The following is a 22,330-nucleotide window of genomic DNA, read 5'->3' as shown; positions in this document are numbered from 1 at the left end:
CATTGGTCCTCGCGGCGGGAGCCCCGCCCCCCTCAAACGCCCCGGATGTCAGGGTGGCGCCGCGACACGGGCCGTTCTGGACCCTTCCGCGGCGCCGCGCCCCGCCCTCTCCGCCGCCCGTCCCACCAATGGGCGCTCAGTGCGCGGCGCCGCTTGGCCCAATCAGCGCCGAGCTGCGGGCGGGGGCGGCGCGGCGCGGCCAATGGGCGGCGGGCGGGGCGGGGCCGGGGCGGCGCGCGGGGCAGGCCGGGAGCGCGCGCGCGGGCTGTGACGCAGCTGCGGCCCCGTGAGGCGGCGGCGGCGGCACCGCGGGCCCGACCCGGCCCGGCCGCTGCGAGCGGCGCTCCCGGCGCCCACGGTGAGCCCCGCCGCCCGCCCCGCGCCGGGCACGCCGCGCCCTGCCCGCCCTGCCCGCCCGCCGCGGCGGCGGCGCCGGCGCCAGGCCTTTTGTGCCGCGGGACCGGGCGGTCCCGGAGCGGGGGAGGCCCCGGGATGGAGGGAGGGCCGGAGGGAGGCGGGAAGGCCTGGGCGGGTGGGGTTTCCCGGCAGCCGTGCCCCGGCCGTCTGCGGAGTGCCGGGCCGCTTTTGGGGGATTTTTAGGCCTTTTTGGTCGTCGCGGTGCGGGTCCGGTTGGAGATTGCGGGTGTTTTCCGCGGGGGATAGGCGGCTGTGGATGCGGGTAACGGCCCGGCGGTGCCCGGGGCCGGGAGTTATTTACTGCCGTGTTAATTAGTCGTGGTTTAAAGTTGGGTTGGTTACGTGTGACTTAAAGTTCTGTGGATGACACGGGTTTGTTTGGGGGGGTTTGTGCTGCTGCTGTTAAACTTCAGCTGGAGCCTTTGGGCTGGGGGTGCAGCGAGTGGGAGGGGGGTGCTGTGTGAAACCCTTGGCTTTTGCTGATTCTGGCCCAGCTCTTGGGCTCACAGAATCCCCAAATCCCCGGGACTGGCAGAGCCCTGCCAGCCCAGGCAGTGCCAGCTGTGCCCCATGGCCACCTTGTCCCCAGCCCAGAGCACTCAGTGCCACCTGCAGGGGACACCTGCAGGGATGGGCACTGCCAAGCTCCCTGGGCAGCCCCTGCCAAGGCCTGAGCACCCTTTCCATGGGCAAATTCCTGCTGCTGGCCCAGCTGAGCCTGCCCTGGCCCAGCCTGAGGCCGTTCCCTCTGCTCCTGTCCCTGTTCCCTGGAGCAGAGCCCGACCCCCCCGGCTGTCCCCTCCTGCCAGGGACTTGTGCAGAGCCACAAGGGCCCCTGAGCCTCCTTTGCTCCAGCCTCAGCCCCTTCCCAGCTCCTCAGCAATTCTCCAGCCCCTTCCCAGCTCCTCAGCAATTCTCCAGCCCCTTCCCAGCTCCCTCAGCAATTCTCCAGCCCCTTCCCAGCTCCTCAGCAATTCTCCAGCCCCTTCCCAGCTCCCTCAGCAATTCTCCAGCCCCTTCCCAGCTCCTCAGCAATTCTCCAGCCCCTTCCCAGCTCCGTTCCCTGCTCTGGACACGCTCCAGCCCCTCCAGGTCTCTTTCCCAGAACTGGGCACAGCCCTCAAGGTGCAGGGGAGGAGGGGTGGGTTTGAAGTAGAACAGAATGCTTGCTGCGGGAGGGGGAAATCTTTCCATAACGTGCTTTCTCTTAGAATATGATTTTTTAGTTTTCCTCTTAGGTAGAGTTTGGCGTTTAGTGACCTCAGGACAATGTGGGAGCAGTGACTTAGCAAAGAGCAGCCACAGAGCATGAGTGACTTGTGAATTTGCAGATAAGGCTGAGAGTCACCACCTCGGAGAGCTGGAAAGTGCAGGTGATTTTTATCTGGCCTGGAAGGGAGCCTTGCACTGGCACAGGGGGAGGTGGCTGAGAATATTCCATAGGAATGGAGAAGTGTGTTTGGGAGCTGGGGGTCAGCCTGGAGAGAAGGATGTGCAGGGTGGACCTTTCCACTCATAACTCCCTGACAGGAGGCTCAGCTGGGCCAGCAGCAGGAATTTGCCCATGGAAAGGGTGCTCAGGCCTTGGCAGGGGCTGCCCAGGGAGCTTGGCAGTGCCCATCCCTGCAGGTGTCCCCTGCAGGTGGCACTGAGTGCTCTGGGCTGGGGACAAGGTGGCCGTGGGGCACAGCTGGCACTGCCTGGGCTGGCAGGGCTGTGCCAGCCCCAGGATCCCAGGGGAGCAGGTGAGGAGGGCTCAGGGTGCTCCTCTCAGCTTGGGGAGCTCTGAGAGTTTGTCAGAGCAGCTTTTCCTGGCTTTTTCCCGGATCCTTTCACTGAAATCTCTTCCTGTGGCAAATGAAGCCTGTAAGGATTTGCCTGTGGGTGTGTGGAGCCCCTTAACCCCAAAGTTCTGGTGTGTGTCTGTTGGAGGTGGCAGTAAATTCATCTTTTTGGTTCTCCTGCCAGGGGAGTGTGGGGTTGGGCTGGTTGTTCTGGGCTGATTTAGTCTCCAGCTGCTCTGGGATGGGGGGAGCTGTGGCTGCTCCAGTCTGGGTTTGGCCATTCCCAGAAGGTGCTGTTGGTGCTATGGAAGCAGACACTTGAGTTTCAGGGATGAGCAGGTGGGTGTGGAGATGTCCCTGGGGGAGGCTGTGCTGGCAGTGCCCAGCCTTGGGCACAGGAAAGGGCAGCTCTGGCTTTCACTGGAGTTGTTGGATTTGGGAATACTCCTGGTGAGGGCCATCCTTGTTCTGCTGTTCTCAGTTCTGCAGTGCTGTGTGTGGCTGTGCTGCCAGGGGGTGCCTGGGAATGTGGGGGAATTCCTGCATTTCCTGCTCAGTGTGGACAGCAGTGGGGTGGTACTAGCATTGCTTTTTGCTAATGGACATTATTTTAGTAATGTGTGTTTTTTCTGGTTAGTATTGTCATTGTCTTCTGGCTAATATGGCTTTCCATGGGTCATTACACCTGTTATGTTTGGTTAACATGGCATTTTTGGGGTAACACTGCCTGTTTTCTAACTTTGACTTTTTCCTGCTAAATGGCTTTTTTGGGTTAACATGACATTTTGTTTTTCTAGTTCTAGCTTTTTCTTTTGTTGCTAGTACTGCTCTTTTGGGGATAATATGAACATTATTCAGGGTAGTACTGGCTTTTTTTGTGAATCTGGCACGTTTTTGGCTAATCTGGAACTTCCAGTGGTGAAGCTGCAGGAAAGCAGCCCACAGTTCCCTGATAGTGTGCCCGGGGAGCTGTGGGGATGATTGTGCTGGGTTTGTTGATAAACTCAGAGAGCTGGAGCAGAGTTTGTAGCTGTTTGTGCTGGGGAGAGGCAGCAGGAACGTGCTGTCAATAAACCGTGGGGGCTGGAGAGGGAATTGGGCCTGGAAAACTCCCCTGGAACAGCAGCTGCTGGGAAGTGCAGAGGTGGGGAGCAGAGGGGGGCTGGATTCCTGTAACCCCTGTGCAGTGCATTCCCCTCTGTCGTGCCTGAAGCAGTTGGCAAAGAGGGTGGAACAGGAAAATCATTCCTGGAAACCCCCAGGATTGCTGTGGGATCGCTGCAGCCCAGGACACAGGCTGAGATGGGCAGGAACTGCAGCCATAATTAAGGGTGACACCTTCATTTTAGGGACACTGATGTTTAGTGACATCTCCTTAGCTCGGTGTCACTGGAATGTTGGTGTCCTTGACCCTCCTGGGGCTGTGGCAGGCTTTGGAATCACACAGTGCCATGGGCTTGGTGCTGAAGGATTCTGGTGGGATTGCTGCCCTCGGCAGTGGGAAATGAGTTTGCAGGGTGAGCTTTCAATAAAACCTCAATTCTGCTTTCCAGGTCTAGGAAGAAAACCTGACAGATCCTGAAAATGTTTAACAAATCCTTTGGAACTCCGTTTGGAGGCAGCACCGGCTTTGGGACAACTTCAACTTTTGGGCAAAGTAAGTGAAATATCCAGGGTGGTTTTAATGAGGTGTCTGTTCCTGGAGTGCAGCTCAGAGAATCCCTTGTGGGATGGAGCTGGGGAGCTGCTGGGTGCTCCAGCTGGCTTGGAAGAGGCTCAGGAGCCTGAGGCTTCACCCCTAGCCAAGCTTTCAGTTCGGGCAGACAACCAGGGTTCCGTGTGTGCTGTGGACATTCCTTCAGTGGACAGAGTGGGAAATGCAGTGCTTAGGGAAGGCTGGGGTGCTCCGGGGCTGGAGCAGCCTGTTGTTGGGAGGGCGTGGGGGGAAGCAGTGTCTGTTCTGGGGCAGTCTGTGGAGCTGCAGCCCCAGGGGCTCACTGGGCTGTGCTTGCAGATGCTGGCTTTGGAACCACCAGCGGAGGAGCCTTCGGGACCTCGGCCTTCGGCTCCAGCAGCAACACGGGCAGCCTGTTCGGGAGCACGCAGAGCAAGCCAGGTACTGCCCGGGGACAAGGGGACAGCCCCGGCCAAGGACCAGCAAAATCCTGCCAAAACCAGCCAAAAAGCGCCCTCCAGGCACAGGACAATGGGGAGCTGCCAGAGCTCCCAAGCAGAGGAGGTTGTGAAGGACTAACAGCCTGTTTCTGTCTGCAGGAGGCTTGTTCGGGTCCACCACCTTCAACCAGCCAGCCACCTCCTCCACCAGCACTGGCTTTGGCTTTGGAACATCCACTGGGACATCAAACAGCCTCTTTGGGACCACCAGCACTGGTGGAAGCCTGTTCTCATCCCAGAACAATGCCTTTGCACAGAACAAACCAGCTGGTTTTGGAAGTGAGTGACACTGGCTCCCCTCTGCTGTTGGGTGGGAGAGCTGTGGGAGCTGGGTGTACCTGGGGCTGGGACAGGTCAGGGTGGGGCTGGGGGTTTCTCCTGGAGGATACAGTGACATCCCTGTGCCCACATGCTCCTGAATCTGTAGCTGTGATTCCAGCCCTACATTTTAAAATGAATTGCCAAAGGTGGTTGGTTGGAATTCTTTATCCTGGGTACTGTTTCGATGCTATTTGATTTTAGGTTTTTATCCTGTGGCAGAGCAGTTGCAATTGGGTTTGTCTGTGTCAGGAGAAGACAGGGGATGCTGTTAAACTCTTCTGTAATTTCATGAGGCAAAAGCAACTGCTTGCAGCCCCTTCTGAAAAAAAAAAAAGGAGCCTCACTGATTATAATAAAGTTACTCTGTTATTTTCTTCCTACTTGTTGGGAATGGAAGGAAACTGCTGTGGTTTGTCTGCTGTTTCTGGGGTGCTGAGTTAAGGACAGTTCTGCAGCAGAGAACTGCATTAGCAGCACCATCAGCTTCCAGCTTTGCTGTCAAATTATTTTTCCTAGCTGTTCTTTCGATTTTCAAACCAGTTTCTAATTTGAATGAAGTATTAGGGTTTAAGTTTTAAATACTTAATTTGGGTTTGTTGTAATGCTGACATTATTTTTTGTGCTTTATTCAGACTTTGGTACGAGCACCAGCAGTGGAGGGCTCTTTGGGACCACCAACACCACTTCCAACCCCTTTGGGAGCACATCTGGCTCTCTCTTTGGCCCAACCAGCTTTACTGCTGCTCCAACTGGCACGACTATTAAATTTAATGTAAGTTCTTCTCTTTCTTCCTAGTCCAGCCCGTTTGCTGTGGGAGGTGTTCAGTTTTGCAGTTGTTTGTGTGATGTCTTGGTCACTGAGGTGAAAAAGAGTTCATGTGGAAGTGTTCTGACCTGATTTGAGAACATCCCTTGTCAACCACTGTAGAATTTCAGGCTTGCTGGGTTTAGAGCCAACGCTGGAGGAGTACAGGAGCTCCTAAAGCTGAGCCTTCCCAGCAGGTGCCGTGGAATTCAAGGTGATCCATGGCAAAGGCTGGCAGCAGTGAGGGTTAGAGACATCCTGGGATGGGGCAGAGTCAGCGCAGCTCTCCTGGGCCAGCCTGGCTCTGGGAATGGCACCTGGAAGGAGAGGAGTGGTGTCCTGCCTCCCCTGGACGAGTCCCCTTTAAGACAGGATTCAGTAACTGCTGCGAAGTTTGGTGGCAGTTGGACCTGGAGGGTGGCCCAGCAGAGGCCTTGGGGAGCTGGGCTACCTGGGGCCTGCTGGAGGAGGGACTGGGGACTGTGTTCCCAACACTTGTTCATGCACATCTCGCCCCTCTTCATGTCCGGACTGAGCTGATGTAAGACTGAGGCTCTGGGGGCAGAGCTGTGCTGCTGCTGCCTGGGCTCTTGCAGTGCTGCAGATTTGTACTTCCACAGCACTGTTAAAAAGAGGGGGGATAGTGAAATTCCTGCTGGGCTCCAGGATTTGTGTCAGAAGCTGAGGTAAACTGCTTTTAAAGTGAAACCGAAAGTAGAATTGCTGGGAGTTGTTTTGAATGTTCCTGTTGCTAATTCCACTGTTGATCATCATTAAACACACATGGGTGAGGCCTCAGCTGTACAAATAATGATGGAATCATAAAACCATGCAGTCACACAAGGCTTGGCTTGGGAGGGACCTCAGAGCCCACCCAGTGCCACCCTGCCATGCAGGGACACCTTCCCCTGTGCCAGGCTGCTCCAGCCCCAGTGCCCAGCCTGGCCTTGGGCACTGCCAGGGATCCAGGGGCAGCCCCAGCTGCTCTGGGCACCCTGTGCCAGCCCTGCCCACCCTGCCAGGGAACAATTCCTCACTGCCAAGATCCCATCCATTGCTGCCCTCTGGCACTGGCAGCCATTCCCTGGGTGCTGTCCCTGCAGCCCTTGTCCCCAGTCCCTCTGCAGCTCTCCTGGAGCCCCTTCAGGCCCTGCCAGGGGCTCTGAGCTCTCCTGGAGCTTCTCCTCTCCCGGTGAGCACCCCCAGCTCTCCCAGCCTGGCTCCAGCCCTGGAGCAGCTCCCTGGCTCCTTGGACTGGCTCCTAGAGCCCCACATCCTCCTGCTGTTGGGTCCCAGGGCTGGGGGCTCTGCAGGTGGGGTCTTGCCCAGGCAAAGCAGTCACCCAGAGCCTCAGGTCTGTGCTAGGTGTAGGATTTCCCAGGATCTGCAGGGAGCTCTGGCTGTGTTCCCCCAAGTCTCCTGGATTTTAACCTGGTCCTTCCTCCCTTCCTGGCAGCCCCCAACCGGCACGGACACCATGGTGAAATCCGGCGTCAGCACCAACATCAACACCAAGCACCAGTGCATCACTGCCATGAAGGAGTACGAGAGCAAGTCCCTCGAGGTCAGTGCAGGGGGCACAGCCTTGCCTCGGGCCTTTCTGGGCCACAGTTACTGTCTGTGCTCGTTAATGCAAAAATACTAATGAACCTTCAATATTGGCATCACACACGAGGGGTGCTGTCACGTAAAACAATTAATGCAGCGCCACGTTAATTGCAGTTGGGTTGAAGTGCTTAATGCAGGTCTGGGAGAGCTGAAATTTCATCTTGTCAGAAGGAATGAGATCCTGTTGGGAACAGCTCTGCTCTGCTGAGATAACAGCAGGATCCCAGGCAGAGCTCAGTTGTTTGTTACAAACTAGTGTTCCCAAGGATTTATCCTGGGGCCTTCCCATTTGGGCTGCTTTGTTTGACCCTTCAAAACAGAGAGTTTATAAAATATCTGAAAAGGCTCTGGGATGTCAAATTGAAGTAAAAACATGGATCTAACTTCAGGTCCCATTTTTAGTGTCCTTGTTTTTAAAAATGTGGTGTTGCAGCTTTTCTTGAGCCTTCACCTTGGTGAAGATGGGGTGCTGTGTGAGTGTGGTAAGGACATTTTCCTGCCCTTGCCCGGGGTAAAAAGAGATGGATTTTCCTCTAGGAACTCCGTTTGGAAGACTACCAGGCAAATAGGAAAGGGCCCACGAATCCTGTAGGAGCAGGAGCAACTGCTGGCTTGTTTGGCTCTTCCACTGCCACGTCCAGCACAGCCACAGGACTTTTTGGCTCTTCCACGACCAATACAGGCTTCTCCTATGGACAGAATAAAACTGCTTTTGGAACCAGTAAGTACTGCCTGGCCCTGGTGTTCCTGTGAGTGCGTGTGCAAATATTCTGTTAAACCATTTAGAGTTCTGTGATGCAAAATGCTGAGACACTGCTGTGGGCTCAGAGCTGTGCTGGTTGCATTGCCAGCATTGACTCGTGCAGCTCCCTGCCATAGGCATCAGTTTTCTTACTTTCCCTTGGAAAAGTTCAAACAACATTGGGATTTTTATTAGGATTTGGTGGAAATCAAAAAGTAAATAGATCAGAGAATTCCAGAATGGTTTGGGTTAGAGGGGACCTTGAAGCCCACCCAGTCTCACTCTGCCATGGGCAGGGACCTTCCACTATCCCAGGCTGCTCCCAGCCCCAGTGTCCAGCCTGGCCTTGGGCACTGCCAGGGATCCAGGGGCAGCCCCAGCTGCTCTGGGCACCCTGTGCCAGCCCTGCCCACCCTGCCAGGGAAGGATTTTTTCCTAGTAATAGATATTTGTGTTTGTGGAATTTGACTGTAAACAGATCCAAAATCCTGCAGGCAGTAGGAATGGAAGTGGTTGTTGGATGAACAGAGACAGGACCCAGGGAGCGCCTGGGGCTGGGCCAGGCCAGGCTGCAGAGCAGGGAAAGGCTCTTCCCCAGAGGCTGCTGGCACTGCCCAGGGAATGGGCACGGCCCCGAGGCTGCCAGAGCTCCAGGAGCCTTTGGCCAGCGCTGCCAGGGGTGCCCAGGCTGGGGCTGGGGGGTCTGGGCAGGGCAGGGCTGGCACTGGGGGATCCCTGGGGGTCTCCCCAGGTCAGGACATTCTGTGACCATTTTAGCTGTGTGCATGCTGGGGTGTTTGTCTGCTGGGCTGGTCTCTAACTCCCGTTGGTGTCCCAGGTACCACCGGCTTTGGCACGGGCACCACCGGGGGGCTCTTTGGGCAGCAGTCCCAGACCACGAGTCTGTTCAACAAACCCTTTGGCCAGGCCACCACCACGCAGAACACCGGCTTCTCCTTCGGGGGCACCAGCACCCTGGGCCAGCCCAACACCAGCACCATGGTAAGGGGGGCTGCAGTGCTCTGCTGCAGCTCTGGGGTGTGCCTCAGAGTCCACTGCAGGGGGTGAAAGGGGGTGCCGAGCTCTGAAGGCTGCGGTGGAGTGAGGAACCTGCTGGCAGTCAGCTTTGTTCCTGACAATTGGAGAACAGGCAGCTGTTCACAAATCATGTACCCCCTCACCTTCTCAAGCAGCTGCTCTCTTGCAACTCCTGTGCTTCCCATCATTTTCACACAGATAATGTCATTCCATTATCAGCTTCTATGGGAATTCAAGTCCTGGGCTTTCTGGTGACAGATGAGCAACATTTGGGGGCTTGTGTGATAGAAAGAGTCTATGTAGTTGTAACTTGTATAACTAGAGGCTTTGGCTCCAGATGTCCTGTGTTGTTTGTGAATTCGTTGTGACTTCTCCCAGAAAACCCTGTGAAATGTTTCTTTTCCATCTCCCTTGCTCAAAGTGATGAGGAAATTCCAATATCCTTTAAATCTTGGAGCATAAATTTTTGTTGTTTTTTTTTTTTAATTTCCTTTTAGTAACTAATTTTTTGGAGGAGGACTAAAGCTTCTGGAATGCTCCTCACCCCTCCTCTTCCCCCAGCACGAGGGCAAATGCAGCATTGTTGTTTTGCCTCATTTTGTGTGTTGGATGTGTTGTTGTCAGTGCTGGACTTGGAAAAGCCTGGGAGCATTACCTTAACCTGGTTCCTTTTTGTAGGGTCTCTTTGGGGTCACCCAGCCCTCACAGCCTGGAGGCCTTTTTGGGACAGCTGCCAATACAAATGCTGGGACTGGATTTGGAACGGGAACTGGCCTTTTTGGACAAGCCAACACGGGATTTGGTGTTGGTGGTTCGGTACGTCTGTGCCTCCGCAATAAAGAGAGAAAACCAAGCAGAGCCCTGTTCTGGGGTGCTGGCTGCACAGAACTCGTGTCAGCTTAGGGATCAGGATGTCTGAGATACAAAAGTCAGGTGGTTTGCTGTACACTGGAGGATAAACAGGTGTAGTAGAGTCGTTTTTTTAACAAGTGATGTGTGGAGTGATAAAAGCAGCAGGAGATTTCAAGGTTCTCAGTGCCTGGGATGCCTCAGCATAGGGTTGGAAATACAGGTTACAAGTTGTGATGAACCAAAACAGCCTTGGTTTTTGATACTCAGTCATTTTGGTTCTGCTGGAGCAAAAATCACAGGATCACTGAGATTGGACAAGTCCTTTAAGCCCCTTGAGTCTGACCCTAAGAGCTGCTTTTGGGGATCTTCCAGCTGGCTTGGGATAACCCCACTCATGGGAGGGTGGGCTGGGGGGCTCAGCTGTGCTTGGCTTTAGTTCTGCTTCCCTGCCTGCAGCCAAACACCAATACAATTCCTGCGCTGTCAACGTCCCAGTTCCCACATTGCTGTTGTTTTCCTTTCAGACGCTGTTTGGGAACAAGCCTGCTGGGTTTGGAGCCACCACGACCAGCGCGCCTTCGTTTGGTACCACCACGGGCGGGGGCCTCTTCGGTAACAACCCTGCTCTGCCCTTAGGAGCCCCTGCAGACCCTTCCAGTCTGGGCACAGGGGAAGAAGTGTGGTTTCAGTCATGTAAATCTGTACTCTGTGTACCACACACTGCAGAGAGCACGTGCTGAGTACTGTAGTGTTGGAATTGTCAGGTGAACGATGGCCCTGGCACAGAGGAATGTGCTGGGTGCTGGGTTGTGCCTTTGCTCTTGGTGGGGCTCCCTGATTTGGGAAGTAGATGGTCAAGTGCCACTGTTTGGGTGAGTCCTTAAGGGAATTTTCAGCCTGGGATGGCCAGGAGAGCCCCTGGGATCCAAGGGAGCATTGGGAAGGGCATTCCCAGGTCAGGAAGGGGATCCTACCCCTCTGCTCAGCTCCAGGGAGCCTCAGCTGGAGTGTCCTGTTCAGTTCTGGGCTCCACAGCTCAAGAAGACCAGGAGCTACTGGAGGGGGTCCAGGGAAGGCCACAGAGATGATTTGGGGTCTGGAGCATCTCTGGTGAGGAGAGGCTGTGGGAGCTGGGCCTGGTCAGTCTGGAGAAGGGAAGGCTGAGAGGGGATCCATCCATCTCATCCCGTCCATCCACCCATCCATCCCTCCATCCCTCCATCCATATACCCCATCCATCCACGTCTCTCCAGAGGTGTCAGGATGGTGCAGACTCTGCTCAGTGGTGCCAGTGGCAGGACAAGGAGCAATGGCCAGGAACTAAAACACAACAATTCCAGCCCAGCCTGAGGAAGAACTTCCTTCCCTGCAGGGGCAGAGCCCTGGAGCAGCTGCCCAGGCAGGGGCTGGAGTCTCCCTGTCTGGGGACATCCCAAAGCCTGGGCACGTTCCTGTCACTGCTGCAGGTGGCCCTGCCTGGCCTGGGTGGGCTCACAGGTCCCTCCCAACTCCACCCATGCTGTAATTCTGTGGTTGAAAACTCTTGAAATCAAGGATTCAGGGAGCAGAGGAGTTTGTTAGGAGGCTGTGAACGCGCTGTGTTGGCACAGCAGCACTGGGAGAATTGGGGTAAAACCAGTGATCCCTGGGCTTGGGCAGGTGTCAGGAGATCCTGCACTGCAGTGAAGGTGAATTGAGTCAGCTCCAGTTCAGCTGTGGCTGTTGTGGTGTGAAGGACCAAAGTCCTGAGGAGCTGGTGGCGTGTTCCTGGTGGCCTCTGGTGTGAGAGCTGATGTTGGGTGGGTGTGACTGAGCAGGAGGAATGTGTAAGGATGGCTGAAGGGAGTGGCAGCTTCTTTCATGGGACTGAACTCTCTCCTGCCTTTTTAATTCTGCATTTCAGAGCAGCAAAAAACCTGTGTCTCTGAGAGGGAGTAGAAGGGGTTGGACCCTGCTGTCCCTGTCCTGTAGTGCTGTTTTGTGTTGGTTATTTAAAGGCAGTGAGGCCTGCCCTGCCTTCAGCTGCTGTGCCAGCCTGCCCATACAGACTCGAGGGAGCTGGCTGAGCTTTTAGGTCCTTCCCAGATCAAGCTCTTTGTAGTTCTCAGTGCTCTGAGCCAGGACAGCACCTTGGCAAGCAGGATTTGACTGGTGAGCAGTCCTGTGTAAGCCTCCCAGGGGTGTGAAAGGTGCTTTTGAGTTCTTGTTCTGCTGCTCAGGGTCTCCATGGCCCTGCAGTGTGTTGGCACTGTCTGGTGGAGACCAGCCTTTGCAGTGTGTGGTTTTGGTTTGCCTAGGTAGCAGTTTGTAGGAGGAATGGAGCTGGATTCCAAGGGGTTGTTGCACACCTGCAGCTTTTCAGTTTAATCCTGGCTTTGTGTGCTAACCAGCCGTGGGATGGGGTCAGCATCTGCAGTAGAACTGAGCTCATGGTAGGTTTGGGGTGGCCTTGTTGCAGCTACAGCTGTGCCCTGGAACTGTGCAGATCTGAGTTCCCACCTGCTCTGTGGTGAGGGTCAGAGAAATGTGTGTGGTATAAACAGGATGAAATGAGGTTTGTTCCCTCCAGGCACTCAAAAAACCCCAGCACGTTTTCCTCCATTGCCAGATAGAGCAGCATCATGTCAGCCCTTTCAGGGAAACTCTGAAGTTTGTAACAAACTGAAAAGCTTAGGAAGGCAGACCAGCATTTTTCTGTGCTGCTTTAATGCTATATTTGTAACTAAAATGTGTTTAGTCCCTTCTTACCAATTGCCAGTTTAACCCGTGCTGCTGGAAACAGTGGGAAATTTGACTTGGCAGGGCTCTTCGACCCTGTGAGGCTTATTAATTTAAATACATGGTTTTAATTTCATCTCTAATGAGCTGCTCATTCTGTTGTTGAAGGTTTTGGTGCCAACACTGCTGGAAATAGCTTGTTTGGAAATAAGCCTGCGACTGGGACTCTGGGCACTGGACTTGGAACAGGGTTTGGAACAGGTAAGCATTTCCCAGCCCATTTCTGGGCAGCTCCAGCATTTCCCAGCCCATTTCTGGGCAGCTCCAGCATTTCCCAGCCCATTTCTGGGCAGCTCCAGCATTTCCCAGCCCATTTCTGGGCAGCTCCAGCATTTCCCAGCCCATTTCTGGGCAGCTCCAGCCCTCAGGCTGCAGTGCTGGTCCAGCCTGGGCATTGCCTGTAGCTGAGTTAGGAAAGGCTGGGTGGGCATGGTTCACCTTCAAGGCAGAATGGCTCAGGGCAGCTCCAGGGGAGCTTCTTAGCACAGTGCCAAGTGGCCTGGTAGAAATGGGGCATCACTGGGACTGGTGAGGTGCTCTGTGCTCAGAGCCTCTGCTCCTGCAGCCTCCCTGGGCATGGGAGCGTTTCCTGCAGTCCAGGAAGGAATGCTTGGTTGTGCCTGTGACCTTGTCAGAGTGCCGTGGTGACTGACAGTGACCTCCCTCTCCTGCCACAGCTCTGGGGGCAGGACAGACGTCCCTGTTTGGAAACACCCAGCCCAAGCTGGGGGGAACGCTGGGGACGGGCGCGTTCGGAGCCCCAGGATTCAACACCTCCACAGCCACCCTGGGCTTCGGGGCCCCTCAGCCTGCTGTAGGTGAGTGTCCCTGAGCCTGCTGCCTGTGCCCACGGGCCTGAGCACAGGAGCACACCCTCCCAAAGGGTTTGGAACAACAGAGCATCTCCGTGGGGCTGCCTCTGTTCTCAGTCACAGTGCAGACCGTGTTATGAGCCTTGTTTTGCTAGCTATATGTATGTTTGTAAAGGAATTCCAAGTTGCTTTACGTGCCCAATAATTGCACTTGTTTTAGAGCACTGTCTTGAAGATTGGTAATTTTCCCAAACTGAATTTGGGGCAGCAAGAATAGATGTGCACAATGAAAAGTTAGGGAAGTACAGCATTGGTTTTTTCACTACTTCCAGATAGGAAAGTCCTAGAGGGCCTTTATTAACAGGAATGCTGTGCCTTTGGGACAAAAATAAGACCCAGTTGTCTCCAGCTTTCCTCTTAACTTCCTGCAGACCCTGACAATAAGACCCTGTTGTTCTGAGAGTGGTTTTGTTGTTCTTTGGGAATGCCCACATCCCACCCTGGCTTTGTTGGAATTAGAATTAAGCTCCTTTTGGTGGCTTGAATGTTTCATGGGGTGAAGTCTTAGAGCATTTTAATAGGAATTAAAATGAAATGCTTTAAGACAGAAAGACAAGATTTAGAATCCATTGTAGAGGGGACTGTATACCTGTATGGTTGTGGTAGCAGTAATGTCAAAGTTCTGCATGAAATGTTTTCCCTGCACACCCTTTCAGAAGCCAGCTGGATTAGTTGAATATTCTGGCAGGCTGGGCTCTTCCCACTGCTCTAGCTCTCTCCACCCTCAGCTTTTCACCCATGAGAACTCAGTAAATATGGTTGGACACTCTGATGGAGGAAGGAGATGTTCTGGGCACTGCTGTGTTTCTCCCTGCCCTGGTTCTGTTCCCAGAGCTCTAAAACTGAAATGCTGCTCCTCTTGTAGCTCTGACAGACCCCAATGCCTCTGCAGCCCAGCAAGCTGTCCTCCAGCAGCACCTCAACAGCCTGACCTACTCGCCCTTTGGGGACTCCCCACTCTTCAGAAACCCCATGTCAGACCCCAAGAAGAAGGAAGAGGTGAGTGCCCATAGCACTGAACTCGTTTTATGGGTGACAGGTGGGATTGGTTGCTCTGTGTGCAGTCCTCACTTCAGTGCCCACTGAGCAGCCAGGTAAGCTGCCCTCTGTGCTCTCCCAGTGGTGCAGTGGCTTTTTACCCCCCAGGACACAAAGTGCTTGATTTTATTCCAGTTGAGTTCCCTGCCCATGGCAGGGGGTTGGAAGTACATGATCTTTAAGGTGCTTTCCATCCCAAACCATTCCATGATTTCCTGCTTTTGCCTGCATCACAGCCTTGGCTGTGGAGTTCCTGTGTTCCCTGCTGCTGATTGGGAATAAAGATGGATTGTTGTTAATGCTTGGAATAATTGTAGTGCTTTGCTTAGGACATCCCTGAGAGTCTCTGATAAACCCTTCCTTGTTGCTTTGTTCAAAAGATGATAAAACAAACACTTCCCAGGCTTTTGGGGTGGTAGGGGAGGTTCTGAGTGTCTGCTGCCCCCGGGCAGGTTCCAGGGGCTGGGGTGAGTCCTGCCTGGCAGCTGGAGCCCGGGGTGCCCATGGACCCAGGCTGATGCTGGGGCTGTGCATGGAGCCCCTAACCTGGGTGCAATTATTGCTCCCCTTTACTTGCACCCCCTTTGCCTTTCAGCGCCCTGGGCTGGAGCACCCCAGAGCTCTGTCCCCATGCCTGAGATGTCCATCTTTGTGTTGCAGAGGCTGAAGCCAACCAACCCAGCAGCCCAGAAGGCCCTGACGACCCCCACCCACTACAAGCTGACCCCGCGCCCCGCCACCCGAGTGCGGCCCAAGGCGCTGCAGTCCGCGGGCTCGGCCAAGTCCCAGCTCTTTGATGGGCTGGATGATGACGAGCCCTCCCTGTCCAACGGAGCCTTCATGCCAAAGTGAGCTTCTCTTTGGTCTCTGAGTCACAATCTTATGGCAGCTGCTGTGTATTTACCCTGAATCTCATGATTTTGTGCTCTGGTTCGTATTGGAAGAACAACACGTTGTCTGTAAGACTTCACTAGAGCTGTTTTCTGTAGAGGAGGTGAAGAGGTTCAGCTTAGACTCTTAAGGCCAAATAAGCTATAAAATGAGGTCAGCCCATGATGGGAGCAAAGCTCCTGTGAAGTCATTGAGGAATTCTTACAAGGAAAGCTTGCACAGGGTGATACTTCCTGCTCCTCAACTGGGAGTGTCAACAGGTTTGCTCATGCCCTTAGTATGGAGGCAGATTTCTGGTGGTTTTATCCCAGCCCTGGTTCTGTTTCAGATCCACAGATGTTTCTGTGAGAAATAAACCATGGATCTGCCCGAGTGAAACTTTGGGTTCAGTTTTTAGGTACATCAGTGGCAGTCAAATGGAAAAGAGATTTTGAAGGGTTTGGAGTTAAGCAGAAACAAAGGGCTAAAAAGCTTAAAGTGACCCTTTTGTAAAATGAGCCTTCCCCTGTGGTCCAGACCTGTGTTTCTAGAAAAGCTGATTTGGGAAACAGAGAACAGACTTTGCTGAACTTGGGCTTTGAGCCTTTCACTGGCTTGTGCTTTTTGCATCTCTATATTAATTAGCCAGAGCCTTGAATGGAATTCCCCAAAAAATTGTAGGATCTCTTGCAGGAGACTGGTTATGTCCTGAGTGTGGGAACAGGTCTTAGAGCTGGTTCCTGGTCCCTGGAGCATCTGAATTAAGTACAATATACACACATATGCAGTGGATAGATCCAAATTTCCCTTTCTTGGTGTTTAGGAAGAGCATCAAGAAGCTGGTTCTGAAGAACCTGAGCAGCAGCAACCTGTTCTCACCTGTGAGCCGAGAGAACGAGGACCTGGCGTCGCCGTCGGAGTACCCGGAGAACGGGGACAGGTGAGCGAGTCACCCTGCAGGCTTTGTCCTCAGAAATGCAGACTGGTTCTGCCTGTCCCTAAATTACTGCTGGACAGCAGCCCCTTCTTCTCGGGCATGTCACTTCTCTGTTCATTGAAAGCAGTTGGCCTGCTGGGAGATGCATTTCCTCCTGCACTAACCATGTGTTCTTCCTGTGTGGGCACTGCCAGGTCACCCCACCCAAAATCCAGGTCAGAGAGCAGGGACTTCATGTTCTGGATGAGTCTCTCTTCCTTCCCTGTAGCAAGAAACCAGGATATTCCTTGGGGGAAGTGCCAAACCTGACTGAGGGGAGAAGACCCTCTGCTGATCAGTCCTCAGTGATGTGGGAATTGCAAGGGAGTGCCACTGATCCTCATGTCTCACACTTCTATTTTCTGTATATATGTGTGTCCTGGTGACCCAGGACAATGTGTTTTGTACAGATTACATTGAGGAGCCTCTAAGGCTACATCCTCCTCCTGCAAAAGCCATAATTCCAACCTCTTCTAAAAAACCTGGGGCCATATTTTAGTTGAACTCTGGTTTTTGGGCCTTGGTTTTCTTTTAATCAGAGGCTGGAAAAAACCTGCCCAGCTCACCATGTTGATTTTATTGAAAGCTACTAAAATAAGAGCTGCTGTGGGAGTGAGGTCACCCTGGCCCTGTGGGCAGAGAGGTGGGGCTGTGGGGTGGATGATGTTACACTCCCTTTTGAGGCTTCTCTCCAGCCTGAGCTCCCTGTTCCACTCAGCACTGCACAGGGCACGTGCCTTAGTCCCAGCGTGTGGGGACTGTCCCAGTCTCACCACTGTCCTTGCTGTAGTGGGAGCCTCATGGCACAGGTGGTCAGGCAGGAGCAGAGGGAAGGGGAATAATCACTGACACTGCAGTTGGTTGTAGGAGTGTACCCCTAATGACAGAGTAGCAAAGCTAGCCTTTGTTCCCCAAAACAGGAAAGAAGCCCAGAAGTTTCTCTCAATGATTAGGTAAAAAGCCACCTCTTAGGACCTCAGAGACTTCACCAAAAACTCGGGGTCATCTACTTGGATAGAAGCCAAAAAGTCCCGCCTGGCCCATCAGGTAGAAAAGAGGAGAACAAAAAAACTAAGAGGCTTTTGTGAAGGTGTTTATACCAGGGGCAGACCTCTGTACCTGGCTCGAGTTTTTCTGTTTGTTATTTTGCCTTTTATTAAACCTTTTTGTTTCTAACACTGCAGCAGAAGCCATCCTGCTCATTACTTCCCTCCAAAGGTAATAGCTAAGCTGTCCTTGGGTGTGTTAGGTTCCCTTTTGAGGGTTCATAAGACCTGGCCCGAGAAAAAGAACCTAGCAGTTGTTGTGGTCCTGTTTGCTCTTTGCCTGGAAAGAGCAGAATTTCAATCATAGAATCACAGAGTCTCCTGAGCAGGGAGGGACCCACAGGGGTCACCCAAATCCAGCTCCTGGCCCTGCACAGGCTTGTTGGTGTGAGTCCCTGGGAATGAAATAATCCGCATTATCCTTCTCTGCCCAGGTTCTTCCTGTCGGTGCCTCCCGAGGAGAACCACCGGCAGGACGGGGAGCGGGAGGAGGAGGAGGAGGCCCACGAGGTGACCAGGTTCTACACCAACCCCATTGCCAAGCCCATCCCCCAGAGCCTGGAGGGCAGCGGGCACAAGGCCCACTCGAGCGTGGACGACACCATCGTGGCGCTGAACATGCGCGCGGCGCTGCGCAACGGCCTGGAGGGCAGCAGCGAGGACGCCTCCTTCCAGGAGGACTCCCTGCAGGAGGAGTGGGACAAGGAGGTGGAGCCTGGGCTCCAGCAGCACCCTGCAGGTGAGGCTGCCGGGGGCAGCATTGCACAGAGTTTTCTGCTGTTTGGCACCCTCAGCTTTTGCTTTTTTCCCTCCTTCCATCAAATACAAATGTTACTTTTCTTACCCAGTGCAGAAATTTTATCTGCTGAGTCAATGAGCATTTAAATTTTATGTGTATGTAACTATATGTCAGATTAAGATCTAATAGCTTTAGAGTAACTAAACCCCAGTTTTACATCACATGTGTTGGAGTTTTTTAAGCTTGAGAAGGTCAAGGGAAAAGATTGGTTAATCCTCCCAGGTGATACTTCTGTGGCATGTAATGAAACTGGCAGGTGACGTGTGCAGAAGAAATGTCTATAGACATTTTGGAGATGCAAAATGCTTTTGGGAAATAGGAAGATCATTTGACAAATTAATAGATGAACAGGAATTGGAGCCTGTTAAATGTAGAAGCTGCAGTTTGGTCAGCAGTGCCTGAGGCCCCAGGCTACTAAAGCTGGGAGAGTGTTTTCTTCAAGTGTTGATACATTTGCAATTTTCCTTCTCCCTGCCTACCTTCTGCCCTTCCTGTTTGCACACCTGCTGCTCCCTGGCAGGTGCCTGAGCAGAACCTGCCAGAGCACTTGGTTTGAATGTGCTCTGGAGGCTGTGGAATGAAGGTGTTGTGGTGTCTGTTGCCTTTGGGTGCCCTGATTCTCAGTTCCTCTGAGGCTTCCAGCTGATCAGGCTGGAAAAGAAATGGGATAACAGTCTGGGAATGTTGATACATCGCTGCCAGCCCTGTTCTCAGGCAATGTTGTGTTGCAGGGATTGTCCTGACTCGAGCTGGCTACTACACCATCCCCACCCTGGAGGAGCTGGCCCGGCTGACCAACGACAGGAAGGAATGCATCGTGTCAGACTTCACCATCGGCCGCACGGGTGAGAGCCCGCCTCGCTGGGCCTGATCCGGGGGCCCTGCAGCTGCAGAGCCTCAGCTCCAAACCTCAGCCTGGCCTCACCAGTGCCCTTGCTTTGGGAGCAGTTGGCAGCAGAGTTGTGTAGGATTTTAGGATAAAATGAATCCCAGTATCACAGACTGATTTGGTTTGGGAAGGGCATTAAAGGCCAGCCCATTCCAGGGTGCTTCCACCATGCCAGGGTGCTCCAAACCCTTGGACATTTCTAGGGATCCAGGGGCAGCCCCAGCTGCTCTGGGCACCCTGTGCCAGCCCTGCCCACCCTGCCAGGGAACAATTCCTCATTGCCAAGATCCCATCCAGCCCTGCCTTCTGGCACTGGCAGCCATTCCCTGGGTGCTGTCCCTGCAGGCCTTGTGCCCAGTCCCTCTGCAGCTCTCCTGGAGCCCCTTCAGCCTTCCCTTCTCCAGACTGAACATTCCCAGCTCTCCCAGCCATTTGATATCAGTGTTAAATTTGATAAGGCTCCTCCAGAGTTTTCTCAGGGGGAAGGATGTGTTGCTTTGCTTGGGAAACAGGATGGGACTGGGTGGGGACAGGAGGAGCACAGCAGGAAGGTGGGCTCTGTGGCATGTGACTTTTCACAGTTTTAATTGTGACTTTTCACAGTTTTAATTGTGACTTTTCACAATTTAATTGACCTTTCCACAACTTAATTGTGACCTTTTGGGTTGTTCTGCAGGTTATGGATCGATTTACTTTGAAGGAGAAGTAAATCTAACAAACTTAAACCTGGATGAGATTGTACATATCCGGAGAAAAGAAGTCATTGTTTACCCTGACGACGAAAAGAAACCTCCCATTGGGGAAGGGTTAAATAGGTAAGTGTTAGATAAGGATGATTTTTAGGACCCTGACAGCCTGCTGTGCTTGCAGGCTGCAACCAGGAGACAAATCCAAACAGTGCACTCGGTTTACAGTGTCAATGAGTTACCTCCAGCTTTCTGAAGCACAGATTGTGTTTAAAAGCCCACACGAGTTTCCCTGGCCGGGGCTGCGCTCTGCCCCCCTGGCCAGGCTGCCTGCCCTCCTCTCTGAGTGCTGTCCCCTGGCAGGCGAGCCGAGGTGACCCTGGACGGGGTGTGGCCCACGGACAAGACGTCGCGGTGCCCGATCAAGAGCCCCGAGCGGCTGGCCGAGATGGACTACGAGGGCCGCCTGGAGGCCGTGTCCCGCCGGCAGGGCGCGCGCTTCAAGGAGTACCGCCCCGAGACCGGCTCCTGGGTCTTCAAGGTGAGCCCAGCAGCCCCACTCAGGGCCTTTCTGACTCTGGGCAGCTGCCTGGAGTGCCTCGGCTCTGCTGAGAACCGTCCTCACCAAAGCAGCTCCTCACTCCTGGGAGCGTTCAGTGTCGGGTTGGATGGGGCTTGGACCAGTGGACCAACCTGCACTTGTGGAAGTGCATGCTCATGGAATATATATCCCTGCTCATGGAATGAATGGGCTTTAAGTCCTCCCAGTCCAAACCAGTCTGCGGTTCTGTGGTGAAAACTGGCCCTAGACCTGCCTAGAGCAGATGGTTTTAGTCTGTAGAGAGGCTGAATTTGTTGCAGGTGTCTCAAGAGTTTTGTGTTAGGACACCTGCACAGGGCACAGTTACACCTGCCCCGTGTTCAGGCCTTCCAGAAATTTCACTTCCAAGCTGTGACACGTTTGTCCTTCTCCTTAACACAGGTAGCACACTTTTCCAAGTATGGCTTGCAAGATTCTGACGAGGAAGAGGAAGATCATCCTTTAAAAGTGGACACCAAGAAGTTAAAGACCACACCTGTGCCACCCCCAGGGCACCTGCCACCCCAGCAGATGGCCCTGAACGGCAAACCAGCGCCCCCGGCTCAGGTAGAAGGAGAGCAGTGACTAAAGGGGGCTGATGACACGGAATTTGGAGAATAGCAGTGCCTGGGAAGGGGGTGGTTGGAGTGACGTGCAATCTGGAGAGTGAAGCCTTACAGAAACTCTTCTGAGCTCTGCCTGAGTGGCTGCGTGTTGTTTTCCTTTGAGACACTTGACATTTCAGACTAAGGATGGGGCGGGGAGGCTTTCAACCCTTGTTTCTTGTTTGAATTCTAGTCTGAGTTTGGCAGATTTGCACCTCTTCTGGAAGAACCCTTGTTTTTGTGGCTATTAAATGCACGCCCATAGTGCCACCGCCGTGTGCTGCCTGCCTGGACAGTGATGCTGTGCACTTGCCTTTACCACCATTAGTGTGCAAGACTGTCTGCTTTCCGTTTTAAGAATGTGCTCTATTTTTATTAAAACAATACTTTTTGTAAGGCTGGCTATATGCTGGCTTCATAAACATATTTGTGTTGGATGTGACTGCTTTAAATCTTTGCAAAACATCCTCAATGCTGGGCCCATCTTACACAGGAATGTTTGATCCACAGGCAGTGTTTGATCTAGTTCACTGGGAATGCCAGGAGCCCAGGTGGGCAAGAGGCCAATGGCCCCTGCCCTGGGCTGTCCCAGCCATGGAGTGGCCACAGACCCAGGGCAGGGATTGTCCCCCAGGGCAGGGACTGTCCCCTGTGCTGAGCACTATGTTACACCTTGATGGCTGTGTCCAGTTCTGGGAAAGAGAGACCTGGAGGGGCTGGAGCGTGTCCAGAGCAGGGAACAGAGCTGGGAAGGGGCTGGAGAATTGCTGAGGAGCTGGGAAGGGGCTGGAGAATTGCTGAGGAGCTGGGAAGGGACTGGAGAATTGCTGAGGAGCTGGGAAGGGGCTGGAGAATTGCTGAGGAGCTGGGAAGGGGCTGGAGAATTGCTGAGGAGCTGGGAAGGGGCTGGAGAATTGCTGAGGAGCTGGGAAGGGGCTGAGGCTGGAGCCAAGAGGCTCAGGGGCCCTTGTGGCTCTGCACAAGTCCCTGGCAGGAGGGTGGAGCAGAAAATGGCCTCAAGTTGTGCCAAGGGAGGTTTAGGTTGGATATTGGGAAAATTTCTTCCTGAAAAGGGCTGTGCAGCCCTGGCACAGGTTGCCCAAGGCAGTGCTGAAGTCACCTCCCTGAGGATTCCACAGCCTGTGGATGTGGCACTTGGGATGGAGTCAGTGCTGGGGCACGGTTGGACTTGGGGGCTCAGAGGCTGTTACCACCTCAGTAGTTCTGTGTTTGTCACACAGAACTTGTCCCTGGGAGCCAGTGTGAGTCTCTGCTGACCATGTGTGTGGCAGGAGAGCAGAGCTCTCCAGGCAGTGAGAGGGGCCCTCAGGACCCTGATCCCTGTCCAGCAATTCCAAAGCACCTTCTGCTCCCTGGGCAGAACAGCCTCTGCTGGGGCAGGCTGGGGCTGCCAGCCCTGCTGGATTCTGCAGGGACAATCCCAGGGCA

General features: G+C 53.8%; 1 protein-coding gene across 7 annotated transcripts in view; it reads left to right on the top strand.

Moving 5' to 3' along the window:
- The first annotated feature begins 223 nt into the window (after positions 1-223).
- The window catches only part of NUP98 (nucleoporin 98 and 96 precursor), a 36,467-nt gene continuing 14,360 nt past the window's right edge, over positions 224-22,330 (top strand). For 2 of the 7 annotated variants that reach the window (XM_064405109.1, XM_064405097.1), the window contains exons 1-21: positions 245-358; positions 1,644-1,790; positions 3,755-3,858; positions 4,216-4,317; positions 4,476-4,655; positions 5,330-5,469; positions 6,959-7,066; positions 7,648-7,831; positions 8,691-8,854; positions 9,569-9,706; positions 10,267-10,327; positions 12,629-12,721; positions 13,198-13,338; positions 14,258-14,391; positions 15,091-15,278; positions 16,124-16,240; positions 17,757-18,061; positions 18,853-18,966; positions 19,687-19,825; positions 20,060-20,237; positions 20,679-20,843. In XM_064405109.1, the coding sequence (XP_064261179.1) occupies positions 3,786-3,858; positions 4,216-4,317; positions 4,476-4,655; positions 5,330-5,469; positions 6,959-7,066; positions 7,648-7,831; positions 8,691-8,854; positions 9,569-9,706; positions 10,267-10,327; positions 12,629-12,721; positions 13,198-13,338; positions 14,258-14,391; positions 15,091-15,278; positions 16,124-16,240; positions 17,757-18,061; positions 18,853-18,966; positions 19,687-19,825; positions 20,060-20,237; positions 20,679-20,843 (2,724 nt within the window). In that variant the 5' untranslated portion in view covers positions 245-358; positions 1,644-1,790; positions 3,755-3,785. Of the gene's footprint in view, positions 359-556; positions 680-1,643; positions 1,791-3,754; positions 3,859-4,215; positions 4,318-4,475; positions 4,656-5,329; positions 5,470-6,958; positions 7,067-7,647; positions 7,832-8,690; positions 8,855-9,568; positions 9,707-10,266; positions 10,355-12,628; positions 12,722-13,197; positions 13,339-14,257; positions 14,392-15,090; positions 15,279-16,123; positions 16,241-17,756; positions 18,062-18,852; positions 18,967-19,686; positions 19,826-20,059; positions 20,238-20,678; positions 20,844-22,330 lie in introns of those variants that run through there. The other 5 variants (XM_064405102.1, XM_064405070.1, XM_064405077.1 and 2 more) reach the window with 4 other exon arrangements.

The sequence above is a fragment of the Passer domesticus genome, chromosome 2 (assembly GCF_036417665.1).
Source record: "Passer domesticus isolate bPasDom1 chromosome 2, bPasDom1.hap1, whole genome shotgun sequence".
NCBI lineage: Eukaryota > Metazoa > Chordata > Aves > Passeriformes > Passeridae > Passer > Passer domesticus.
The sequence above is the reverse complement of the archived record's forward strand: the minus strand, read 5'-3'. Positions and strand labels throughout refer to the sequence as shown.